We start from the raw sequence: 24050 nt of genomic DNA, 5'->3' as shown, positions 1-24050 counted from the left end.
CCCCTCTATAAAGTCATTTAAACTCTAACTTAAACCTTTTCTTCTCAAACTCTCTTTAAATCTTTCTTTAAGTCGACTTAAAGAGAGACTCGACTAGCCTCTAAGACTATTCTTTAAGACCAGCCTCTAAGAAGCCTCTTTAAAAAATCTCAAACCACGTGTTTTCCTCTAAACCACGTGTTTCCCTCTAAAACTACGTGTTTTGGGTCCTAAAACCACGTGTTTCCCTCTAAACCACGTGTTTCCTTCTAAACCACGTGTTTCCCTCTAAAACCACGTGTTTCCAAGCTCTAAAACCACGTGTTTCCCTCTAAAACCACGTGTTTCCGGGCTCTAAAACCACGTGTTTCCCTCTAAAACCACGTGTTTCCCTCTAAAACCACGTGTTTCCGGGCTCTAAAACCACGTGTTTCCCTCTAAAACCACGTGTTTCCCTCTAAAACCAAGTCTTTCCCTCTAAAACCACGTGCTTCCCTCTAAAACCAAGTCTTTCCCTCTAAAACCACGTGTTTCCCTCAGGTACAAACAACCCTCTGGGGGAGCTATTCGACCACGGTTGTGACGCTTTCTCTACTGTCTTCGTTATAATAGCGTACGGTATTGCCACAGATCTGGGGCCGAGTTACTGGTTCTTCTACCTGTGCTGTGTCTGTAATTTTATGTTCTACGCCGCGCACTGGCAGACTTTGGTGTCGGGGGTACTGCATTTTGGACAGTAAGTGGTTTTTTGTGTGTTTTAAGATGACGGTTAGATAATATTTAGTATTTTAACTTACACTTATTTTACTGAAAGACGTGCTCAAAAAGCGGATAATTGTGCTTTTAATGCTGTACTGAAGTGTTTTAATAATCATAAATTCATGAAAACAGCAGTGTTGTTTTTATTGCTAACATGACATTTCATCTGTATAATAACAAGCTTGTTAAGTTTACTAAAGCTGTCGCTTTTGCTATACTTGTTATTATGCATAATTAAACATAATTATTAATTATGTTTTTCCTTTTTTAGATTCGACGTGACAGAAGCGCAGATCTTTTTGATAGGAGCACAATTATGGACCGGACTTTTTGGAGCTAATTTATGGAATATCGAACTTTATGAAGGTGAATAAAATCTTGTGTACCAAACATTTTACAAATTAAGGCCAGAGGGGGGGGGGTAAAAGTCGATTTTCTAGTTATCACATATTTGATTAGAGCTGCTGGAGACGAACAAGAGGAAAAAAACAGGACCGAAATCTGACCTTGTGTTTTTAAGATATCGCGCGCCAAATATTGAGGTTTACATGTAATTACATGTAAAACTTTAACTTAAACTGTAAGATATGAGGTTAACTTTACCCCAAATTCAACAGTTTTTCGACAGTTAACCTCATAACTCAAGAACAGAGGCAAATATCAAAATTTTGTACAATAGAATTGTGGGTGACAACCCAAGGAACACCTGTGCCAAGTTTCAGCTTCTGGGTGTGGCCAGTATTCTCAACTAAGGGACGTTTGTATGAAAAAACCTGTTTTGAGTAAAAAGAGTTTTGGTGTTTTTATTTCACTGCCAAAATCTCAAATTGTGCATTATTTTCCGTATTTAGTAGCGTCTCCATACAATTTTTGCTTTAAGGTGAGAAGATGTTTATTGAGATACTTTATGTTGGGAAAATCAATATCATAAACCAAAATTTGTCTAAAAATGAGGTTAACTATCACGATATTTTGTAGTAGTAGTAAAAATATGATTGTTAACCTCACTATAGACCATATAACAATGGAATTGGTTTATCAATATATTGTTAGACATGTAATGAAACATTTGCCCAGTGTAACAATTAAGATTTTGAGGTTAACATGTGATTGACTGGGCCGATATTCAACAAATGAGAGGTTAACCTCATTTTTTAGCTATTTATGGGTGAACTCTTCTACTTATATATGGTCAGTCCTAATCACCTTTGTCTCATGATCATATTTGAGGCATTGGAATACAAATAGATACATCACTGAGATATTGTGGTACATAACAAAAGTAAGAATCTTGTGTAAATAATTCTTAAACTACCAAATGATATGGTTAACCTCATTTTCAACACTTTCTAGAGATAAAATGAAGTAAATCAGCACTACATCTATTAAGAATTTTGTATGTCGTAATCTTACGATAAAATAACAACTCTATCACCTAATCTATTTTCGCTATACCTAAATTAAGAGGTTAACCTCATTTAATCACGTTTGGATATTACTTTTTCTGATAATTATGAACCTAAAATTTAGAGTTTACATTTGCTGACCGAAAAAACAAAAAATTATGGAGTGTAATAAAATATTAACCTCAATTTTATTAACCTCAATGTTGTATAATCAATTTTGTGAAAATCGGTTAACCTCAATTATAAAAAAAAAGTTAAGCAGCTACAAATATGTGAATAGCAGCAATGTTTTTGTCATCGAAAATTAAATTGATTTAGAAAATAATATTTTGGTCGATTTTTTTGACCCCTTACCCCCCCCTCTGGCCTTAAGAGGAAAACAAATTAGATAATGAAATTTTGATGGAATTATTAGGTAAACAAATGCTGATGCCGCTACAATGAGCGTAGTTCCCCTCCATGTAATAGGAAACTTGTAAGAAAGGTACAGAGTGTATGTGATGGTAGCTATTTTTAAAACATCCCCCACATATAGTTACTGTGATGGTAAAGGGAGGGTCAAGTTTCATAATTATTGAGTTGTGAGTTGCGTATAGGTAGGTATATATAGTTATATATCCTAGGGGCCAGTTTTCAAGTTCCTTCCCTCTCCCTTTTACTCTTACTCATACTCTTTCTCTTTCTCCCTCCATCACTCACTAAACGTGGTCTTCTCTATTTTCTCCCTCCTTTACTAATCCTAATGTTTCAGGTTTCCAATTTAAGCACGCAATGTTGTGTCTAAGTACCATATGCTCGTGTGCTTCATTTATCTTTTCTGGTAACGTCGCTACTATTCTGACGGGAGGGATCGGTAAAAACGGAGCAACTATCGCAGTGAGTTTATACTTTAAATTCATAGGGTATTCTTACATTTATTAACTTATCTTTACTTTTTATTTATAGTTGTTATTTATATCACTTCATGTTGGTACGTAGTGTACATAGTATATTATACTGGTAGAGTGCAACATCTGCCTTGTTACACACTGTTTATTGTTACTAGTATAATTGAACTCGTATTAAGAGAAAGATAACAAGGTTTTGTTTTCTGTTATGTTATGTGTTCTATGGTCCCCCAATACCCCAAGTTAATATACTAACCTGTATAGTGTATTGCAGCAGCTAATACAAGTTGATATAATATAGTTAATATTATACAGCTAGTAAAAGTTAATACAAGTTGTTAAAACTATAACTTTGTGTCAACGCTCCATTGTAATTTAAGTAATATAGGGCTCCCGCACTCAATGTGCTACATCTTCTATCCTAAAAACACGTACGGAATGTCTACGTACGTATGTGATTCTGAGGAAAGTTATAGTGTGCCCATATCCCAGCAATCATAATTTGCTAATATCCAGGATAATTACATGAGCACTATTAAATTTTTCTGATTATACTAACTTTTAGGATCTAATCACGCTCATTACACATTTAAATTACATATAATATTAATGACGCATTTAAATTACACGCAATTTTTAATTATTTACATATGTAATTATTTCAGGACACTTCAGTGCTATCCCCTGGGATCCCTATCCTCCTTCTTACGGGCATGTTTTACAAGATACTAGAGGAAAGTGACACCATGTTTTACCAGGAGAATACCGTTCTCTTCCTCCTCACTATGGGTCTCGCCTTCACTAAAGTTACTAATTCTCTTGTGGTAAGTTACTTAAGTTACTAATTCTCTTGTGGTAAGTTACTAAGTTACTAATTCTCTTGTGATAAGTTACTTAAGTTACTAATTCTCTTGTGGTAAGTTACTTAAGTTACTAATTCTCTTGTGGTAAGTTACTTAAGTTACTAATTCTCTTGTGGTAAGTTACTAAGTTACTAATTCTCTTGTGGTAAGTTACTTAAGTTACTAATTCTCTTGTGGTAAGTTACTTAAGTTACTAATTCTCTTGTGATAAGTTGCTTAAGTTACTAATTCTCTTGTGATAAGTTACTTAAGTTACTAATTCTCTTGTGGTAAGTTACTTAAGTTACTAATTCTCTTGTGGTAAGTTACTTAAGTTACTAATTCTCTTGTGATAAGTTACTTAAGTTACTAATTCTCTTGTGGTAAGTTACCAATTCTCTTGTGGACTGTCATTTAGTCTCATCAAAATATGATCTTGTGTCGGGAATTTATTATCTTCATACATGACAATCAATAAATGTAAGAATATCGCTGTGTTGTAATTAGTTTAAGTCACATTTCAAAGATATCTTATTCGTGTAACTTACTTAAGATAATTGTGTAATCCGGGAAATTATTTTAAGTAGAATTTAAGAGCACAGACGTCCGTAGGATTTGAAAAGCCACTGCTGCGATGTTTTTTTCTGCCAATCCAAAAAAAATATATGTAGGGACATTCTTTAAATCCTTTTCATTTTGTAGTACAGAGAGGAGACGTACTTCGGGCAATGAATGTTGCTTACTAACTTACTTTATAAAATAGTATTCCTTATGTAAATCCAGCTCAATAATTAGAGATCCTTTGAAAATTAAGTAAATTTGGGTGTGGGTTGAATAATGAACATAGTGACAATACCTGGCATCTGGCCAACGAAAATTAAAAGGAGATCATTTTCGGAGTTCAAGGTAAAATAATGGTTGGCACTGTACAATGTGTCTAATAAAAGGAAGTGGTTTCCTTAGTCATGTAATATTAACCATAGACAACATTCTGGTACGTATCTTGGTCCTTGGAACTGTATCTTGAGTAACTCTTAGTTGCATTCTGTGGGCACGGCGATAAGACCTGCCTCTTAAAGTAAGAGGCCAGAAACCGTTGACCAGAACAGAGAGAGAGAGAGAGAGAGAGAGAGAGAGAGAGAGAGAGAGAGAGAGAGAGAGAGAGAGAGAGAGAGAGAGAGAGAGAGAGAGAGAGAGAGAGAGAGAGAGAGAGAGAGAGAGAGAGAGAGAGAGAGAATAACTCTCAAAGTGGAAGAACGCTAAATTACTCTAAAATCTAAATTACTGGTGTTATCTTCTAAGGGTAAGTATTTTTAGGCTTTAGGAAGTCTCACAATCACTAACAGCAGTCACGTGGGAACTAAAACAATCTTTATACGTTTTCTAAGTCATTTAACGAACAGATAAGCGACTGTAACGATGTTGATTATAAACTTAATCTTTAAAAATCATGAAGTTATATGGATGATAAGATATTATTGTTATCTCTCATCAAGAAACACGGTAGATTACATCAATCTGTGATAATCTACACACACATAATTTTATCTATAATATTGTTATTATCTATTATAATATACGCATATATCCGAAATCAGGTACACACTGACACTATTAGACATAATGATTGCTATCTATTAAATATTATATAATTATTATCGCACTGTTTTAAGTTTGACGGTTTTACATCCTGATAATATGACAGTAATAATGTACATCTTGTACTTTGTACACACCGCACAAGTACCGTCTAGGTGCGGTTATTTATACAAATGGTAACTCTGCTGATTATGAAAGTATTAAGTAAAGTGTTACATCACACACCGTGACACGTTAATACGCACGGTTATATCATCTCTCTCAGTCAGTATCAGAGTGTATATACTCCATATATATTAACTTATTACTTATTATTATTATATATAGTTAACTATTAAACATGTGTTGTGTAATATATTACTTACTTTATGTTACTTTATATTATTTAATGTTACATAGCTTAGGTAACTAATGCAACTAGACATGTATTGTGAGTTAGTGACTTAACACTCGTGAAACATACGTGATTATTATAATATTACATACAGTTATATAATTACATAATATACAGTCATATTATATTCAGTTATATAGCAAACTAGACCCTACCATACGACCCAGTCTGTCTGGCGCCTTGTCAGTAATTATAAGTGAGTCAAGTAAAGGATTCGTACTTTATCTAAGTTAATGTCAGTAATTACTAGTGAGCCAAATCGTAAAGGATCATTAATTGTACCTTATTAAGTGACTCAAGTACAGTTGAAACTTGATTAGATCCCATTAAAATATTCGTTTACATGTATTGTAAATTGTAATTGTCTGGTATGCAAATGGCAAAAGATTATGTTGACCAGAGAATCACATTTGAAAAGTTTGGGATTATCCTCAGATCAAGATGAAATTGTCTATTTCCTTACAAAAGTATAATTTAAAGTGTACTGTCTCAAGTTAGATAGGTTAATGTTGTGACACACTAGCTGACTACTAGTGGACTCTTTGAGATAAAGTCACTTACTTAAACTAAGTAAATTTAGATAACTTAAATATTTAACCTTACGCAATCTGCTACACACAATTTAAGCTATGCATTTAGTTAGTGGACACGTTCATTTGAGTTTGAGGATATTGGTAAATATAAGTGACCCTATTAAAAGGCACAGTGTAGTTGACTTTGTCACACTATGAAATTACTTAAACCCTTGATGGTTAGGATAATCGTCTCATCCTCTAGGCTAACTTTGTCACATAACGATATCTTAATCAGGTGATAAGATATCGCTTAAATACGGCCGGCACGGGAATGGTTACATTGTCACACTATAAACATGTGACGGAGTAAATATGGACCCCTTGCTGCCGTTTTTGACCAAATTTTTGAGTGTCCAGTTGATTCGATGGGTACATATGACCATTACCTACATATTTGACGACTTTTTTCGTTAGTTGGTGCATTCAGGTTTACTCTGTCACACATTAAAGAAAATATGTGATGAATGTTTAGGGCACCCTGATAAGCAATGCTGAGTAGTGTAAGTTTATTTGATGGCCTGGAAGTGCTGGGAATTGTTATTATATCATATAGTCGTAAGGAATTAAAACATAGAAGGCACAACCAAGCTTACTTTGTCACATAATCTTGATAATATCTGAACATGTGTGAAATTGAACAAATAATGATATACCAGCTTAAACCCCTTATATTATACGTACTATGGATCAAACAACACTGCTAGTACCATGCACCAGTCACATAAATCATTATCAGGTGGTAATATGTTAACAGTGTCACAATTAAACTACCGCTACATGGTCAAAAATAGGGTAATTTCGTCACAAAAAATTATTATAACTCTGTTAGCTCCTTGCTGGCAAAATAACTAGTTTATCGAAATTTTTTTGATGATAAAGTTACATAGTATTCTAATAGAAGTATAGTTCTTCAAAATAGGGGCAAGACATGTTTACTTTGTCACATCAGTTATTATAAGAGTTAGGTAATCGTCATCAGATTAAAAGATATTTTTCGTAGTTTGGATCGATTAATACTTTAATATACCTGTAATAAATCCTATGCCAATTTTAACACACTATCTTGATACTGTTGGGACAGGGAAAGTTAATTTTGTCACATTTTCAATGTCTTTGACAAATTAATCTAAATTTTAAAAATTGAGTTCTCATGTTCTGGACAATATTCTTCCAATCGTTTCTGAAAGAATGTTGAATTCTAATAGAGTTATAGATCTTCAAAATAGGGGCAAGACATGTTTACTTTGTCACATCAGTTATTATAAGAGTTAGGTAATCGTCATCACATTAACATATATTTTTTGTAGTTTGGATTGATTTATATAGGTAATAAAGCAGCCTGTGCTAATTTTTACACACTATCTTGAAATTGTTGGGGCATGAAAAGTTAATTTTGTCACATTTTAGTGACTTTGACAAATTTAACCTAAAATTGTTAAACTTAAGCTCTGATGTTCTGGACAATATTTTAATAGAGGTATAGAATATAGATCTTCAAAATAGGAGCAAGACATGTTTACTTTGTCACATCAGTTATCTGGATTTCCGGTTGACATGTAAGGACAGCAATATAATTTATGTCGCCCAATGCCAAATTTGTAATAAACTTCCCCAGAGCCTAAAAGACGATACCTATTTCGGCCAAACGGTTTCTCCATTTCATATCAGAATGAATGGACACAGAAACAAGTTTAAAATTGATAATGAATTGTCATTTGAGAAGTCGGCACTTTCCATGCATTGTTTTCTAGCGCATAAATCTGATTTCACTATGGGAGTTTTTAAATTAGGTGTAGTAAGAAAAGTCCGACCAACAGCACTTGATAGAGAAGAGAGCATTCTTATTTCAAAATTTAGAACTAATATTTTTGGGTTAAATAGGATTGTAGTTACTCGCTGAATAATCTGTTATGCTCTGTTGTCCATTCTACCTAGCACATTGAGCTCTTTAGTAAAGTTTCAGATTAAAATCTGTTTTAAATTTTCAAGTTGTTAACTTTTAAATTGCTTTCATTAGTCTAACCTAATTTTATTTTTATAGGCTAGTGATGTAAATATACGAAGAATTCACCTATATTTGTGCTGTCTTACTATGTGTCCAAACCAAATTGTATTATAAGAGTTATTATAAGAGACTATTTCATTCTATAATCATTGTTTTTAATCTATTTACGATTTCGTATAATTTTTTGTGACAATGTAAACATCAACTGATCTTAACTTGCATCAACTACATTGTCATCATATAAAATTTTCCCGCCTTTCAAACCAAAATCAGATATAAATTATTCGCCCAAAATTTTAAATTTCATATATTGTGACAGAATTAACCTCATTTCCCAATAACCAAGTGCCTGTATTAGCTAACTATTCAAAACAACATATTTTAGGGCTATGCTTGGTAGAGCAACCATAAAATAATGAGTTGAAAGGATTTTTAGGACACCTCACAGTAGAATAGAGGTATGGTATCATGAGTGTGACAAAGTTACCCAAATATTGCCTTGTAACCGTTCGATCCGTGCCCATTAACCAATGTTGTATCATAATTGTTAGATTGACCTAATTTACTATATTTCAGACCAAGGAATGATAATTAGACAACTGCAGTTAACTAAGTCACACAAAATGTGACATTTGAAACATTATAGTGCCTAACAACAATAGATTTTCTTTCTGAGCGGTGCATATGGGAGTATGGGTTACGTGGCTAATGTTCAGAACTTCTGAACGTGCTAGGTTAATAGATGTCAAAATTAAGCCACTATCGTCAAAAACGCTATTATTTTTGTTTACCAATATCCTCAAACTCAAATGAACGTGTCCTAGTACGAATCTTAGATGCTTAGTATTTTACTTTGAACAAATCATAAACTGCATTTAAATTGCGAATTAAATTTCATTAATGTCGAGAAAATGTTTGATACTTTAAGGTAAAATAAATATGAAAGCTTCCAAATCATAATCTCAACTTCTCAACTTCGAATCATCCCGTATATTCTCAAATCGAATGTCCTCCGTCATAAACTAGCTGACTTATACCTGATTGAATGACTCCATTTAAAAGTAACAGATACAATTTATTAAATCCTAATGTTCTAGAATAACACGTGACCATAAAATGCAAGCAGTACTTCTTACAGTACCTGTAGAGTGCACCCCATGATATAAATTACAAGTCAGCACATAAGATATGCACATAAATTATATCGTCATATCTTCTGACACGTGACAGTGATTCTGAGTTTTAATTGGTCAGTGCTGGAAGCTGATTGGTTAGTCACTGTCACGTGTCAGCAACAATATGGCTCACAGCTCCCCACCTGTATTCAGCTACATATAATAATATAGATGGAGTAATATCAGATCTGACAAGACGTGACAATATTAATATTGTGACATATTACTTGTAACGACAAACCTTACTGTAACAACTCCTGATCTCACAACATCCACCTTGTATGATGTCATGACGTGTGATAAGGTACTGTGTGCCATGTAACGTGTAATGTAGTGTGTTATTTAGCGTGTAGTGTATAGTGTATAGTGTATAGTGTATAGTGTGTAGTGTATAGTGTATATTGTACAGTGTGTAGTGTATATTGTATAGTGTGTAGTGTATAGTGTATAGTGTATATTATATAGCGCATAGTATATAGCGCATAGTGCAGTGTATAGTGTATAGTGTATAGTGTATAGTGTATAGTGTATAGTGTATATTATATAGCGCATAGTGTATATTGTATAGTGTATAGTGTATATTGTATAGTGTATAGTGGGGGGGGGGCCAATGGCATAAATGGAGAAAATGGAGAATTACTCATGGGTTTTTCCATTTTCTCCATAGAAAAAGTCTCCATTTTATGCCATTTTATGCCATTTTATGCCATTGAAAACCTGAAAAATTTAGAATTTCGAGAAAAATTATTTAAAAAAAAAGATATTTTCGGCCAATAATGAACAGAGTATCATGAAACATGGAGAAAAGTGGTTTTCAGAAAAACTTTGAAAAATGTTAACTTATAAAATTTTCGGTCCGAGTCATTTTCGATACTTACCTCTCGTATCGAGAGCTCCGGATTCCGAGCTCGTGTTGCAAAGGGGAGGCCTGCCTTCCGAGATCGCATTACCTCGAGTCCAAAATTGTGTATCGAGGGGAAGGTGTGGACTTCGAAAAGACGAAAAAATATTTTCGGCAAATAATGAACAGGGTAGCATGAAACGTGGAGAAAAGCGGTTTTCAGAAAAAATTTGAAAAATGTTGACTGAAAAAATATTTTCGGCTTATAATGAACAAGGTAGCATGAAACGTGGAGAAAAGTGTTTTCAGAAAAACTTTGAAAAATGTTGACTTAGAAAATTACCCCTCGGTACACAATTTTGGACTCGAGGCTTCCCCCTGGTAATGCGATCTCGGAAGGCAGGCCTCCCCTTTGCAACACGAGCTCGGAATCGGGAGCTCTCGATACGAGAGGTACGTATCGAGAATGACTCGGGCCGAAAATTTTCTAAGTCAACATTTTTCAAAGTTTTTCTAAAAACCACTTTTCTCCACGTTTCATGCTACCCTCTTCATTATTAGCCGAAAATATTTTTTTGGTTTTTCGGTTTAAGTCTGCACCTACCCCTCGATACACAAATTTGGCTTCCCCCTGGTAATGCGATCTCGGAAGGCAGGCCTCCCCTTTGCAGTGCGAGCTTGTTTCGACTGTCGAGGATGTAGGTCTCACTTCTCAGTACCTATTACTCTCCCCTATTACTCACTCCTGCTGTAGCCTGTAGAAATGACTTTACACTAGGCTTGAGTAATTATGAGTTTGCTTGAAGTGTGCCTCTACTAACCTAGTATAAGCATCTAGTACCCTACTATGAGCTTTCATGAGCTTGTTACGCCCCTAGTAAGCGTAAATAAACATGTTAGGATGTCCAATTTAGGTGTTAAATGGTGTTAAAGATGAAATTTCGAAGAAAAAATTCATGGCATAAAATGGAGAAAATGGAGAATTACTCATGGGTTTTTCCATTTTCTCCATAGAAAAAGTCTCCATTTTATGCCATTTTATGCCATTGGCCCCCCCCCCCTGTATAGTATATAGCGCATAGTGTATAGTGTGTAGTGTATAGTGTATAGTGTATAGTGTATAGTGTATAGTGTATAGTGTATAGTGTATAGTGTATAGTAATTAGATAACAGTTCAAAGGTACCGTGCTATATTATGTGGTGGATATTATATAGACTTTATAAAAGCACATTATATAAGCGGGTCGCCTCGAAATACCTCGTTTTCATGTGTACATGACTACCATCAATCGTAAGATTCTACACTGGATTATCTTTGGGCAACTGCGGCTCAATACCATTATTACTGACTCGCTGACTTCATATCAAACGTCACCTACTCATCATAGCTGATCATATAATAAAGGTGAACAATGTGTAGTGTGTACTGTAGTGTGTCCTGTATAGTTAAATAGATATTGCTTGTCGCTGTAAGTAATATAACATGACCTATTATTATATGTGTACACGACATGACTGGGTCACAACAATATATTGTGTGATAATACATTGAAGTTTATAGAACCCTGTACTTTGTAGTGTGTATAAGGTTTAGTATGATATATGTAGTATGTTTAATTTATAATTTAAGTGGATATGCCCATGATGAATGATGATGTAATACGCTAATATCTGCTGTTACAGTCTGCATTTATACAGAGATATACATGTACAATATGTTAGTCAGTATTTATGTTATAATATGAATATACATCATGTACATTTGTAGGAATGTACGGAATACACTACAGGAATATGCGGTGTACATTTGGCTATAATAAGAGCCACAACAATGTATGAAATGTATGATAATACCCTACAATGCAATTTACACATAATACAGTGAGTACACACATGTCTTTTGTCTACCAATGAGACAACAACAGTACACAATAGTTACATGTCACTTGTTGTTTTCAACAGATATAGTTTTAATGTCACATTATATCCTGTTTCCACACTAATACACAATACGCAGGTATCAATCTTACAGGTGTTTGACAGTCTAATTTGTGCTCAAATATTGTCACGTGTTCTCTTAATTAAACATTGTTTCGCGCCTTTTCCACCCTTGTTAACTCTGTAAAACAAAGCTGTATACTACTCAAAGTGACTATTTATATAAAGTTGTTGAATGTTGATATACCGTTACGACTTATTAATACATTGTAGACAGTACTTCCCTGATAATATATTATAACACGTAATGATAATATGACATTAATTATGCATGCTACAAACGGAATGAATATATGCAAGCAGTGGTTGATGTAACAGGTGATATCACGTGATAACGAATCACACACAAATTGAAACACACACGCACAGTAAAATACATTTTGCTATTGAAAATAAATATTGAATATTTCCATTTAGTTTTTACCAGCTATTTGCTTTGGTTCACTTCGTCTGTCGAGAGCCTTGATGCTCCCTAATGGACACTACAATGTCACCGACTGAACACTACAATGTCACAGACTCACAGACCTACTGAACACTTTAATGTCACAGACTCACAGACCTACTGAACACTAAATGTCACAGACTCACGCTCCCTACTGAACACTACAATTCCACAGACTCACGCTCGACCTTGCGAGACGGAGATCTATGATTAACATCTAACAGTTTGTTGAAATGTTTTAGTTCCTCTGAGCTCCTTATCAATCTTGTTATCAGCATCTTATCTGACATGTGACAACTTTACAAAATCCTCTCAACTAAACTAGCTTCCATCTTATAAAATAAGAACATGACAGGAGTTATAAGATATAGCTATGTAAGTTTATTATCGCTCTCTCGTCTCCATTATAGATCTGACACCAATATTGTACAGTCTTTACTACAATTACATCACCATCATATTCCGTCACATCACCTAAAGTCACCTCACTATGTAAACCTTGTCAGGTATAATATTATACCTCATACACATTCCACACAATCTTATAGATAGTGGTTACTGATAAATCTGCTATCTGCATGAGAAGAAGAGCCCAGGTCAATGTGTACGGGATTTAATGATATAATATCATATCGAGTTCTATAAATGTTAGTTTGTGTAATAACGTTCATTCCATCTACTCCCACTCACTTGTACTAAAGCCACCTGCTCTTCAGTCTTCACTAACCTAGATCAGGGCCAGCAGAATTAAAAGGTTAAGAGCACATGGTGGAATGAAGTGGTGCAATGAAGTGGTGGAATGAAGTGGTGGAATGAAGTGGTGGAATGAAGTGGTGGAATGAAGTGGTGGAATGAAGTGGTGGAATGAAGCACGGTGGAATGAAGTGGTGGAATGAAGTGGTGGAATGAAGTGGTGGAATGTTCCTACTTTTATATGGTGGAATGTTCCAAACTGTGTAGTTATCAGATTGACAGATTTAAGGGGAGATATGTCATAGTTTGTAAGTTTGTTGCTCCTCTATAATAATGGGTATACTTAATTATAGACTACAATAGAATAATACATAGAATAATTTATAGAATCAAAGTGAGTTATACACAGCTGGACACCTAATAAATGATTTAATAAAAAGTGTTATGTATGAAAGATCAAGAAAGTCATAATTGAATTCTGTAACTGTAAGTAGTAAATTTTGCATTTCTTCTAATTTTGCACACAAAAACACTAAGAAGGGTAATGTCTAGAATAGTCTAGAATAGTCTAGAATAATCGCCTCAAAGGAAGGTTTCAAATTTCTGCTCACTCACAGTATCTTGATTTAACGAATTTAGGAATGCTGTGAGTTTTACTAAGATATTCCAGAGTGATTTAGTTATGTTTCATGTGTTATACCTATCAGCAACTGTAGATATGGATTCTGGTGGAGAGGTGAAGGATAATTTATTGACACGTGGCCGAAATTAACCAATCAGCTTCCACTATTGACCAATCAAATCCAAGAATCACTGTCACGTGCTAAACATGTATGCTTCACCATTTACTCAGAGTGTTTTAGTTAGGTCTCACGTGTTATACTAGCAAACTGTTAAATCTCAAGTTGCAAACACCACTAGCACACTCTACACATCATCGTTACAAATGATCATGAACAATAAACATCTATAAACATTTATAAATATTCATAAACATTTATAAACATTTATAAATATTTATAAACACTCAGTTTCATTTGCTATAATAGCAAAATGTAACCGTTAGTTCTCGAGTTGCACTCTTGCAGATCATGGTTTGAAACTAGTGGGTAGTCATCAAGTGTTTGTTATAACATCTCACTAGTCACTAGGTTTCTATTTATAAATATACAGGAAATGTGTGAATGACAGATGAACAAATAAATAAAATCAAATTTTGTATGTAGCACAACAATCGTATGTCGTTTTAAAGAGTTTCCTTTGAAATGCTCCTGATTATTCTCGAAAGTCAAAATAATGAAAAGCACTTTAAGAACATGATATTATTGCTCTATACATAATATAATCACACGAATAACTAATTTATAGTACTAACAGTAGTACACTCTATTATTTAAGATCGTATTATTCCGATTAGTGTCACTAAACTCACTGAATATATATATGAAAATGATAAACCGGCGTCTATCGGACATCTCCTGCAATAAAGAAGAGTTTGACAAAGCGAAAGGGATTTACGGAACAGCACTTAAAGAAAGCGGCCACGACCACCAACTAGAGTTTACAGATACTAGCACCGCCTTACCACGAGCCAACAGGAAGAGATCCAGGAAGATCATATGGTTCAACCCCCCATACAGCTCAAATGTAACAACAAACATAGGCAAGAGCTTCCTCCGATTACTAGACAAGCACTTCCCCAGAGGACACCAATTTCACAAAATGTTCAACAGAAACACAATTAAGCTATCATACAGTTGCCTACCCAACGTAGGATCCATCTTAGCGAGCACCAGACACCAAGCTCAGAAAGAACCTACAATTAAATCGAAAACGTGCAATTGCAGAAAGCCGGAAATGTGCCCACTGAACGGACAATGCCTGGAAGCAGCAGTGATATATGAAGCAACTATTGCAGTGGAAAATGAAAAGAAAGAGCACAAATATATTGGGCTTACTGAAAACACTTTTAAGACCCGTTTCAGTTCACACACAAGCTCTTTCAAACTCGAGAAGCTACGAAATCAGACGGAGCTATCTAAGAAAATATGGGAGTTGAAAGATAAACAAACACCATATAAAATATCTTGGAAAATAATCAAACATGCTCATCCGTACAAGGGGGGTACGAAAGATTGTCATCTCTGCCTTACTGAAAAACTTTATATTATTTTAAATAAAGATGGCAATCTATTAAATAGGAGGAGGGAACTCATAAGTAAATGTAGGCACACCAACAAGTTTATGCTGAAGAAATGCTTTTAGGAATTTTATTTTAATTTTAGTTTTTGTTCTTGTATTTCATTTTCGTTTCAATTTCGTTTCATTTCGTTTGATTTTGTTTTTGATTTAGTTTAGTTAAGTTAATTTTATGAAGGAGCTTGTAAGGAAAACATGGATTTATTAATTTATCAGCTCTTATATGGGCCCTCTTGACAAAATAATCACTCATGAGCTTATTCCAACTATGTTTGGTTGTCCAGTATCTCCTACACACCGAGAGCTTATGTCATTACCATTAAAGAACGGAGGTATGGGAATGCCACAGTTGGAATATCTAGCGAAAAGAGAACATGCTGCATCGCTTTTGGTAACCCGGGGACTGGTAAATTCCATGAAAGGTAAATCTCTTGCTGCAACCGACACGGAATCGACAGATGAGCTCCAAGACATGTTAAAACAGCGTGTTTTGGAATATAAAGAACAACAAGAGGAGATACTTAAAAAGGTTGATAAGAAGACTGCAAGGGTTTTGGAGCAGATTAGCGAACCAGGGAGCTCAAATTGGCTCTCATGTTTACCACTTAGAAAACATGGTTTCGTTCTAAATAAATCTGAATTTAGGGATTCTATCAGATTGCGGTACAACTTAGATCTGGATCGCTTGCCATCACAATGTCCATGCGGAAAAATGTTTGATGTGAACCATTCTCTAAATTGCCATCTTGGTGGCTACATCATTATCAGACACAACGAAATTAGGGATTTTTTAGCTGGCTTGCTGAACACTGTTTGCTCGGACGTGGAAGTTGAACCTCAACTTCAAGAACTAGAAGGAGAGCAGTTCAAGAGGTCCTCAACACTAACGGGTGACCAGGCAAGACCCGATATTAGAGCTCGTGGTTTCTATAGGCCGGGCCAAGTGGCTTTTTTCGATGTTAAGGTAATTAATCCTAATTCTAATTCCTACCTTCAACATTCGACAAAGAAGACCATGGAGAACGCCGAGAGACAGAAAACACGATGCTACAACGAGAGAATACTTAATGTAGAGCACGGATCATTCGCTCCATTAATTTATTCAGTAACTGGTGGCATGGGACCTCAAGCCAGGACATTTGAGAAACTGCTTTGCAACAAACTTGCTTATAAGAAAAAGCAGAATTACAACGATATTATAAATTTTTATCGGTGTAAATTATCATTTTTAATTAGAAAATTAATTTTATTGTGTATTAGAGGATCAAGAAATACCTCAAACAAAACTTACGAATTATCTAACATGGATGATTTAGAATTTAACTCTTTCGAATCGAAAGTCAACTAAATTTTTCAGTCCCATGGACTGGGTTTTATTTTTGCAATGATGATTTTCATAATATATAACCTGTAATACTATTTTGTATATATCTAATTTCGTTTTCCAAAAAAAAAATTTATTAATTTAGTAAGTTATTCTGACACTGATGATTGCATTTGCATGAAACTCTGAGTTTGTAGAATCGTTGTTTTCATTGTACAATGCTCCCCTCCCGGGTAGAGCACTCTTGAAACTGGATTTCTCCAAAAGAAAAGTCATAATATATATTATATATATCTCAATATGGCTTAATGAATTATCTTTCTTTGGTACGTCTTTAAAGTGTGATATAATTAATAACATTTACTGTATCAACTAAGATTTATCTTAATATTTAGTACAATCCATAATATTAATTAAGTATAAAGTTAGCAGAAGTGCTGGAATATGTATAAATTTATCTATATGTTTAAATTAACTAAAAACGAATTTAAGAAACATCATAATATATATTATATATATCTCAATATGGCTTAATGAATTATCTTTCTTTGGTACGTCTTTAAAGTGTGATATAATTAATAACATTTACTGTATCAACTAAGATTTATCTTAATATTTAGTACAATCCATAATATTAATTAAGTATAAAGTTAGCAGAAGTGCTGGAATATGTATAAATTTATCTATATGTTTAAATTAACTAAAAACGAATTTTATTTCAAGTTAATACTGAGGGTTATTTCAAGTTAATACTGAGGGTTAAATGAGGAGGGGTACCTGTTAAAAGTTCAAGAAACTTCCTAGGATACCCCTTCAGTGCATACTGTAAACATAGTACTATAATTAGAACTTATTTACTTATTTATTAAAATAACTCTATTTCAGGTGGCCCACATGACGAAGTCACCTCCAACCTTGGTGGTAGATAGCATAATGTTGGGACCTGCTCTCATGCTTATTAACCAGTACCTCAGTGCCCCAGTTCCTGAACAGTTCCTTTTATGGCTCGTCATGGTAATTTTAACTGTTTGCTTGTTTGTTTGTTTTTATGTATGTTTGTGTCTGTCTAAATGTATGTTTGTTTGTTTGTTTGTCTGTTTGTTTGTGTGTGTATTTATGTTTGTCTGTATGTTTGTTTGTGTGTATATTTGAATTAAGATTCAGTTTGTTTTTGTGGGTCTTCTTTAAATCGTACGACCCATACTGCATGCGACAGATTACTTTCACATATAAAATATGCTCTTATCTTCTTTCGAACAACAACTTCCAAACAACAAAAATGTTTGCCACGTATTTTTATTTATCGTATTTTTATTAATCTCAATATGTTTTTCCAACGTAACTTACTCTCTTAGTGTTACCTAAAATTCTCCATATTATATTACTTGTTCAATGTTGAGTGCTATTCGTACAGGAGAGACTGCGCTATGAACTGTGGGATACATACGTTATGATATGTTGTGTCCTGATAAGGTTTAAAAAATTATCACTGCATAATATTCATAATATTCAACTTTGCTGATTCGGATATTATGTGAAGGAATTTTCATCACGGATACTCAAAATATCAGCATAAAATTCCTCATCGATTCGAAATTAAGCTTCCCTCCATATTTTATAAAGGCGGGTTACAGGTTTCGTACACTTGTATAGCTTATCGGAGCGATGGAATATAATTGATTTAAATCGGATATCTTTGAGAAATCCATTGATCATTCACACTTTATTTCGCAAGACGCAACCCATTTAAACATTTTCTCTAAACAAAACTTACATAAGTTGAACCCTAGCATAAGTAAGTTGGTATCCGGCCATGCAACATATGCCACAATGCCCTCGTTGGAATTATGTATTATTCTCGTGTTACTCTAAAACCGTAAGAAATAATGAATCTATGTGACACACTGGCACTAGTGCAATTTAGAGAGATAAATGATCGCGTTTATGGAACGCGCGAAGACATTTTGGCAATGCAAGAGTGCGTGCTTTATTGCTTCGCTATTTTGCATTGAATATGAATTGAAACTAAAATTAATTTATTTTCCTGTATTTTAGCAACTTACTAAATTCAGCTAATCTGTCGTAGATTACGGATTACCCATCAACTGTCACCCAAAAATTCGACACAAATAACCATATAATCACTCAAAAATGAACCACGAGTTAAATTTTGCGCGGCTGCTGCCCCCATCTTGGCTCAACTCCAAAATACACACCACACATGAGGTGATCGCGACAAAACAAAAAAAGGCACACGTACCGCGTGATCCTCAGAGGCGTGTTGGTTATATTGTGTGGGGCATGGTAGCTGTGACTGTAGTGGTGTGATTCCATTGTGTGTTATCACTCAGGAATTTAAAGTTAGCAGAATATATTTATTATTTAACTTGCACTATAAATAAATATGATAAAGAAATATTTTATTTGTTGCATCGAAGTAGGAAATTTTGGGAACGTTACATAAAATTGATTAGATAATTAATTGAAAACCATTTCTCAAATTTATTGATAAGAGCATAGCATGACCAGTATATCGTCATAACTTAGCCTGATAACAGTTCTTACGTTTCCTTTTTCTTTCTATTCTGAAAAAAGAAATGAAACGTATGAGCTCATGCGTTTCCTTGTTGTAATAACTTCCCCCTGACTCATACATCACGACGCTTGTATATGAATACTAATAAGTCTGACGAAATAATTGAAACAACATCATACAAAAGTTAATTTAAACCGTACACCTAACCAATTATTTAATCATTTTTACAAGTTTACTCCGCAACTCACAAAGCAAACTTTTCAGTTGTTCACAGCATACGATAGCATCAGATATTGTGTGGACATTTGTAAAGAGATTTGTGCAGGCCTCAACATTCCCTGCCTCACTATGCCTGAAGGGGTGAGTTTAGCATATATTTTATTAATTTAGGGGTCGATCACATACCATGGAACTAGGGGGAAGTGGTGAGGAAATGCTCGCTCTCATTTCTACAGATATGTTTGCCCTTTGGTTATATGTAATATATGTGAACGATTCCTTATAGTGGCGGATTCATTTTATTTGAACGATTTGAAAGCTTTATAACTAACTTATTCGGTATACTTCAGTAATCAGTATTAGATGGTTTAAATGCCTAGGATATGTATTTTTAACCCCCCTGATATGTATCTTTAACCCCATTTACTTCAGGTGAAACTGGTGTCTCCTCCGCAGCCCACCAAACGAGCATCCCTCCGATCACGCGGTCCCTCAGAAATAGAATCCAGTCCTAAGAGACACTCTGTGCGCAGCGCTTATTCAATGAATGAGGTGCGCAAAACAGTCCGCACATCCAGCACATCTCGCATTGCGCGCATTGCACGACGCCCCACTGACTCGGGCTCCGGTGCGAGTATGAGCGATAAAAATTAGACTTATTTTTGGGGTGTGGTTGTTTTTATTTCGTTGATAGGAATGATATTTGTTAGTCAGAATGGAGAGAGAGAGAGAGAGCTCGAGGCTTGGGTACAGAAAATCCCAACCTAAGAATTAGAAAAATGTTTAAATTAGATCTTAGGGAGATGTTCTTACAATGCATTACAAATTTGGTTTGTCTCCAACAAACTGAAGTTGTTTGTTTTGGGGAAATGAGCTGGCATAGTATCGTGAGAACATCTCTTAAATGGATAGCATACATTTTAAGTTCAAAGCCACTTATTCGACCGGGACTATTAAGGTAAAGTCAAGTTTTGAATCCATCTTACCAACTGCTTACACCAGCGCCCATCAAATTGTTGTTGCAGCTCAAAAATAGTTCCGGTGTGCAATTGTTTATGCTATGAATCTGCATCTGTGCATTCTATGGTGACAAAATTCTCTGTTCAGAAAGTTGACTTTCAATAAATCTTAATTCTAAAATTTACTAGATTTAAAGCTCATTAGATTGGGGAAAATAGTCCTGGGAACAATAAGACTGTTAAATATTAGAATTGTTCATCATTCGTTCGGAAGTCAGTTAAAAGTGTTAATTTAATTTATAATATTCTGGTTTAAGCAGTTCTAATGGCGATTCAAAAAATTTTAAAAAGTCAAGAATTTTGATCAGTTTTTAAAAGTCTTTGCAGTTGTAAAATCTTAGAACTAAAAATATCTTAATTAAGGGATAAAGTTTAATTCAGTTACTAAATTGAAGTTTTCAATTGTACGTAAAGTTTCATATTTAAATTATTGATGTAGAATGTGGCATGAAGTGTTTTGGCGTGTTAAGGATTTGCGGCTATCTTCATTGTTAACCACTGCAACTGGGCAGTCAGATATTGGTACGAATCTGCATAACTTTAAAACGCAGGTGCCTGTGGGATGACCTCAATAAAACATGTTGGAAATGAAAGATAAGTTTTCAAAAGCAGAGAGAGAATGAGATTAGTAACTAGAATGATTGATTTAATTGTTATGTTGTAAATCTAAAAGCCCAATTAGCAGTTGTGTTATGATACAAATTGGAAGTAGTAATTACTACTAATTGGAATAATTAGTAATAACCAATTCAAAGTAGCTATAAACTAGGCGCATGTTCATCGTTCAGTAATTTGATTTGCTTATCTCGATTATTTCACGATCATTAATAACTGTTCTAAAGTTCAGGTTGGTTGTTCAGGTTGGTTGAGATAATCACATTTTTATTTGTTTTTTGGACGTGGACTCCACGCGGAAAGTTGAAACTTTAAATGAATACCTCCGATTTCATGGTTAAAGTTAAAACTTTTACAGAATGTTCCAACTGCCCTGAATTTAAATTCTTTTACCGTGAATTTATACGTTGATTCACGGAATGTTTAGAGAAAATAACAAGTAAATTGTTGGTAGTGATACAGCAGATTTTATATCATCTGCGGACCTCAAACCAAATGATATTCAAGGTTTTAAGAGGCTGTATTTTGATTTTTTATATCTTGTCGATTCTCGCTCAAATACAAAGAAAAGTTTACTGAAAAACGCAAAAAGCTAGTTTTGAAGCAATGAAATTTCATTATTTTCATTGAAATTGTATTGCGCGAGGGTTTATAAGATTGACATGAGATTTGATTAAGATATTGCAAGATTATCGTTGAGAGTGACAGGAAGAAGATCATTGGTTAATGTTTAAATTAAAGTGAGAAACTAAGAGGGAAGTAAGAGCAGATAATTGAAACAACTAAATTTAATGTAATGGATCATAACATGATACATAACGGAGGTTTTACCATTTCCTTACCGAAATTTGTAGTTTTATTTCTTCTAATACTTGTGACTGGTTTTGATTGACGATGTCAATCCTTTGCTGCTCGGTGCGGCCCAGTGGTGCATCGCACCGATCTAACGAAGTGGTAGCGAGAAACATTATATAAATATTGTCCCAAATTTCCCCCACCTGAGAAAAACAATATTCTTACAAGGCGAACATTTTACGAGTGTGCTAACTCGCTCTACACTCGAATAAGAGATTTATCTCAAAGGGCCCCCGACAGTTGAAACCTACTTGAATTGATGTATTTCAAACAATGATCCCGAATCACCCCACATGACATAGGGTTAAAATGCTCCTATGTCGAGATATCGGCGAAAAATTGTTTCGATCACGTCTCACGATCTAGCAGTCACGATCTGAGGATAGAGAAAGGTCGCTACAACTCAGCACTGAAAACATGTCGTTTTTTCTGCTCCTCAGACACGGCCGACGTCATGCGGTTCTTTGAAGAACTACCATTCTTTGAAACACCAATTCTTGAAACCGTAATTTAGCTTATGACAGGAGATATTGGAGAAATTACAATGAAGTTGTGGTATTTAGTTATTTGTTTTAGGGAAAGATTAGACTTGGGCGTTGTTTTTAGTTTTACCTACTCTTGTTTAGAACTTTTATTTAATGAACATTAAAGCCTGAGGTAGGTAATTAGAGAAGGATTACAAATTTAATGTTTTCTAAGTGCGTAATTACTAATACTTAATCTAGCTCAAGACTTAAATTAGCTGAAATAACAAACACAGCTCGTCTGCAATTCCATCATGTTTGTAGTAAGGGATCGTTCACATATATTACGTAATCAGCTGAGGGGGGGGGGGGGTTCCGAATGATTACGTTAGTGTAATTTTGACACAATAGCTATGTGTAAAACAGATTACGGAGGGGGGGGGGGGGGAAAGTAAAAATGTTCCAAAAATGATTACGTAATATGTGAACGACGCCTAGCTAACCGATAAGTCGCAACAATTCATAATTAGTGGCAGCTAGCTATTCTGAATAACACAAAAACTTCACAATATAATGGAATTTATCTAAATGAACTACGTTTGACCGCATGAAATGACAATTGACTACACTAATTCAAATTGGAGCTGACGTTCTCATAGAGCCTTTAAGTTTTAGTTCGTATCGACTGTTCGACAGTTTGTTCATGTTTTAAAAGTTTTTGGTAAGGAAATTGTTGTTTCCAATATTATACTAACTTGCATAATCAATAATCATTAATCCCTATCGGCTATCTTTATTTATACTGCCATTTGAACGTACAGTTTGTGAGTATAATTATACAGTTCTAGTCAGCTAAATCTGATAGCATCCATTTACGCGACATTTATCTAACATTAAACAAGCTGAGCTTGAGCTATGAAAATATGTCTGGTGTATTATAGGTGTACGTTATATATGGTAGTCAATGTGCAAATTTCATGAGAAAATGCTCGAGCCTCGACTGTATCAGCTGTTCATCAGCAAATAAGGATATAAGTAAAACTTTGTTGGTCGAAAAATTTCTGTGAGTAATTAAGTAGGCTATGCTCCATTACTCCCGTAGGAATAATAATATCTACGCAGTCAGTCACAATTATACCAACGTGTTACTTCGTGAATACACACGTTATAGACTCGGGATACAATTATAATCACATGATGCTCACTTGATTGCAACGTATT

The 24050-nt window shown here is 34.5% G+C and overlaps 1 protein-coding gene across 1 annotated transcript in view; it reads left to right on the top strand.

Annotated features, from left to right (window-relative positions):
- Positions 1–21120, top strand: part of LOC134813965 (cholinephosphotransferase 1-like) — a gene marked incomplete in the record, with an annotated part of 77470 nt that extends 56350 nt beyond the window's left edge. The window contains 3 exon segments of the mRNA XM_063821920.1: positions 18010–18135; positions 19922–20017; positions 20309–21120. Coding sequence (XP_063677990.1) covers positions 18010–18135; positions 19922–20017; positions 20309–20530 — 444 coding nt within the window.
- Between the last annotated feature and the right edge of the window lie 2930 nt (positions 21121–24050).

The sequence above is a fragment of the Bolinopsis microptera genome, chromosome 4, assembly GCF_026151205.1.
Source record: "Bolinopsis microptera isolate Bmic1 chromosome 4, MBARI_Bmic_1.0, whole genome shotgun sequence".
Classification (NCBI taxonomy): Eukaryota; Metazoa; Ctenophora; class Tentaculata; order Lobata; family Bolinopsidae; genus Bolinopsis; species Bolinopsis microptera.
This window is presented reverse-complemented; position numbering and strand designations above follow the sequence as displayed.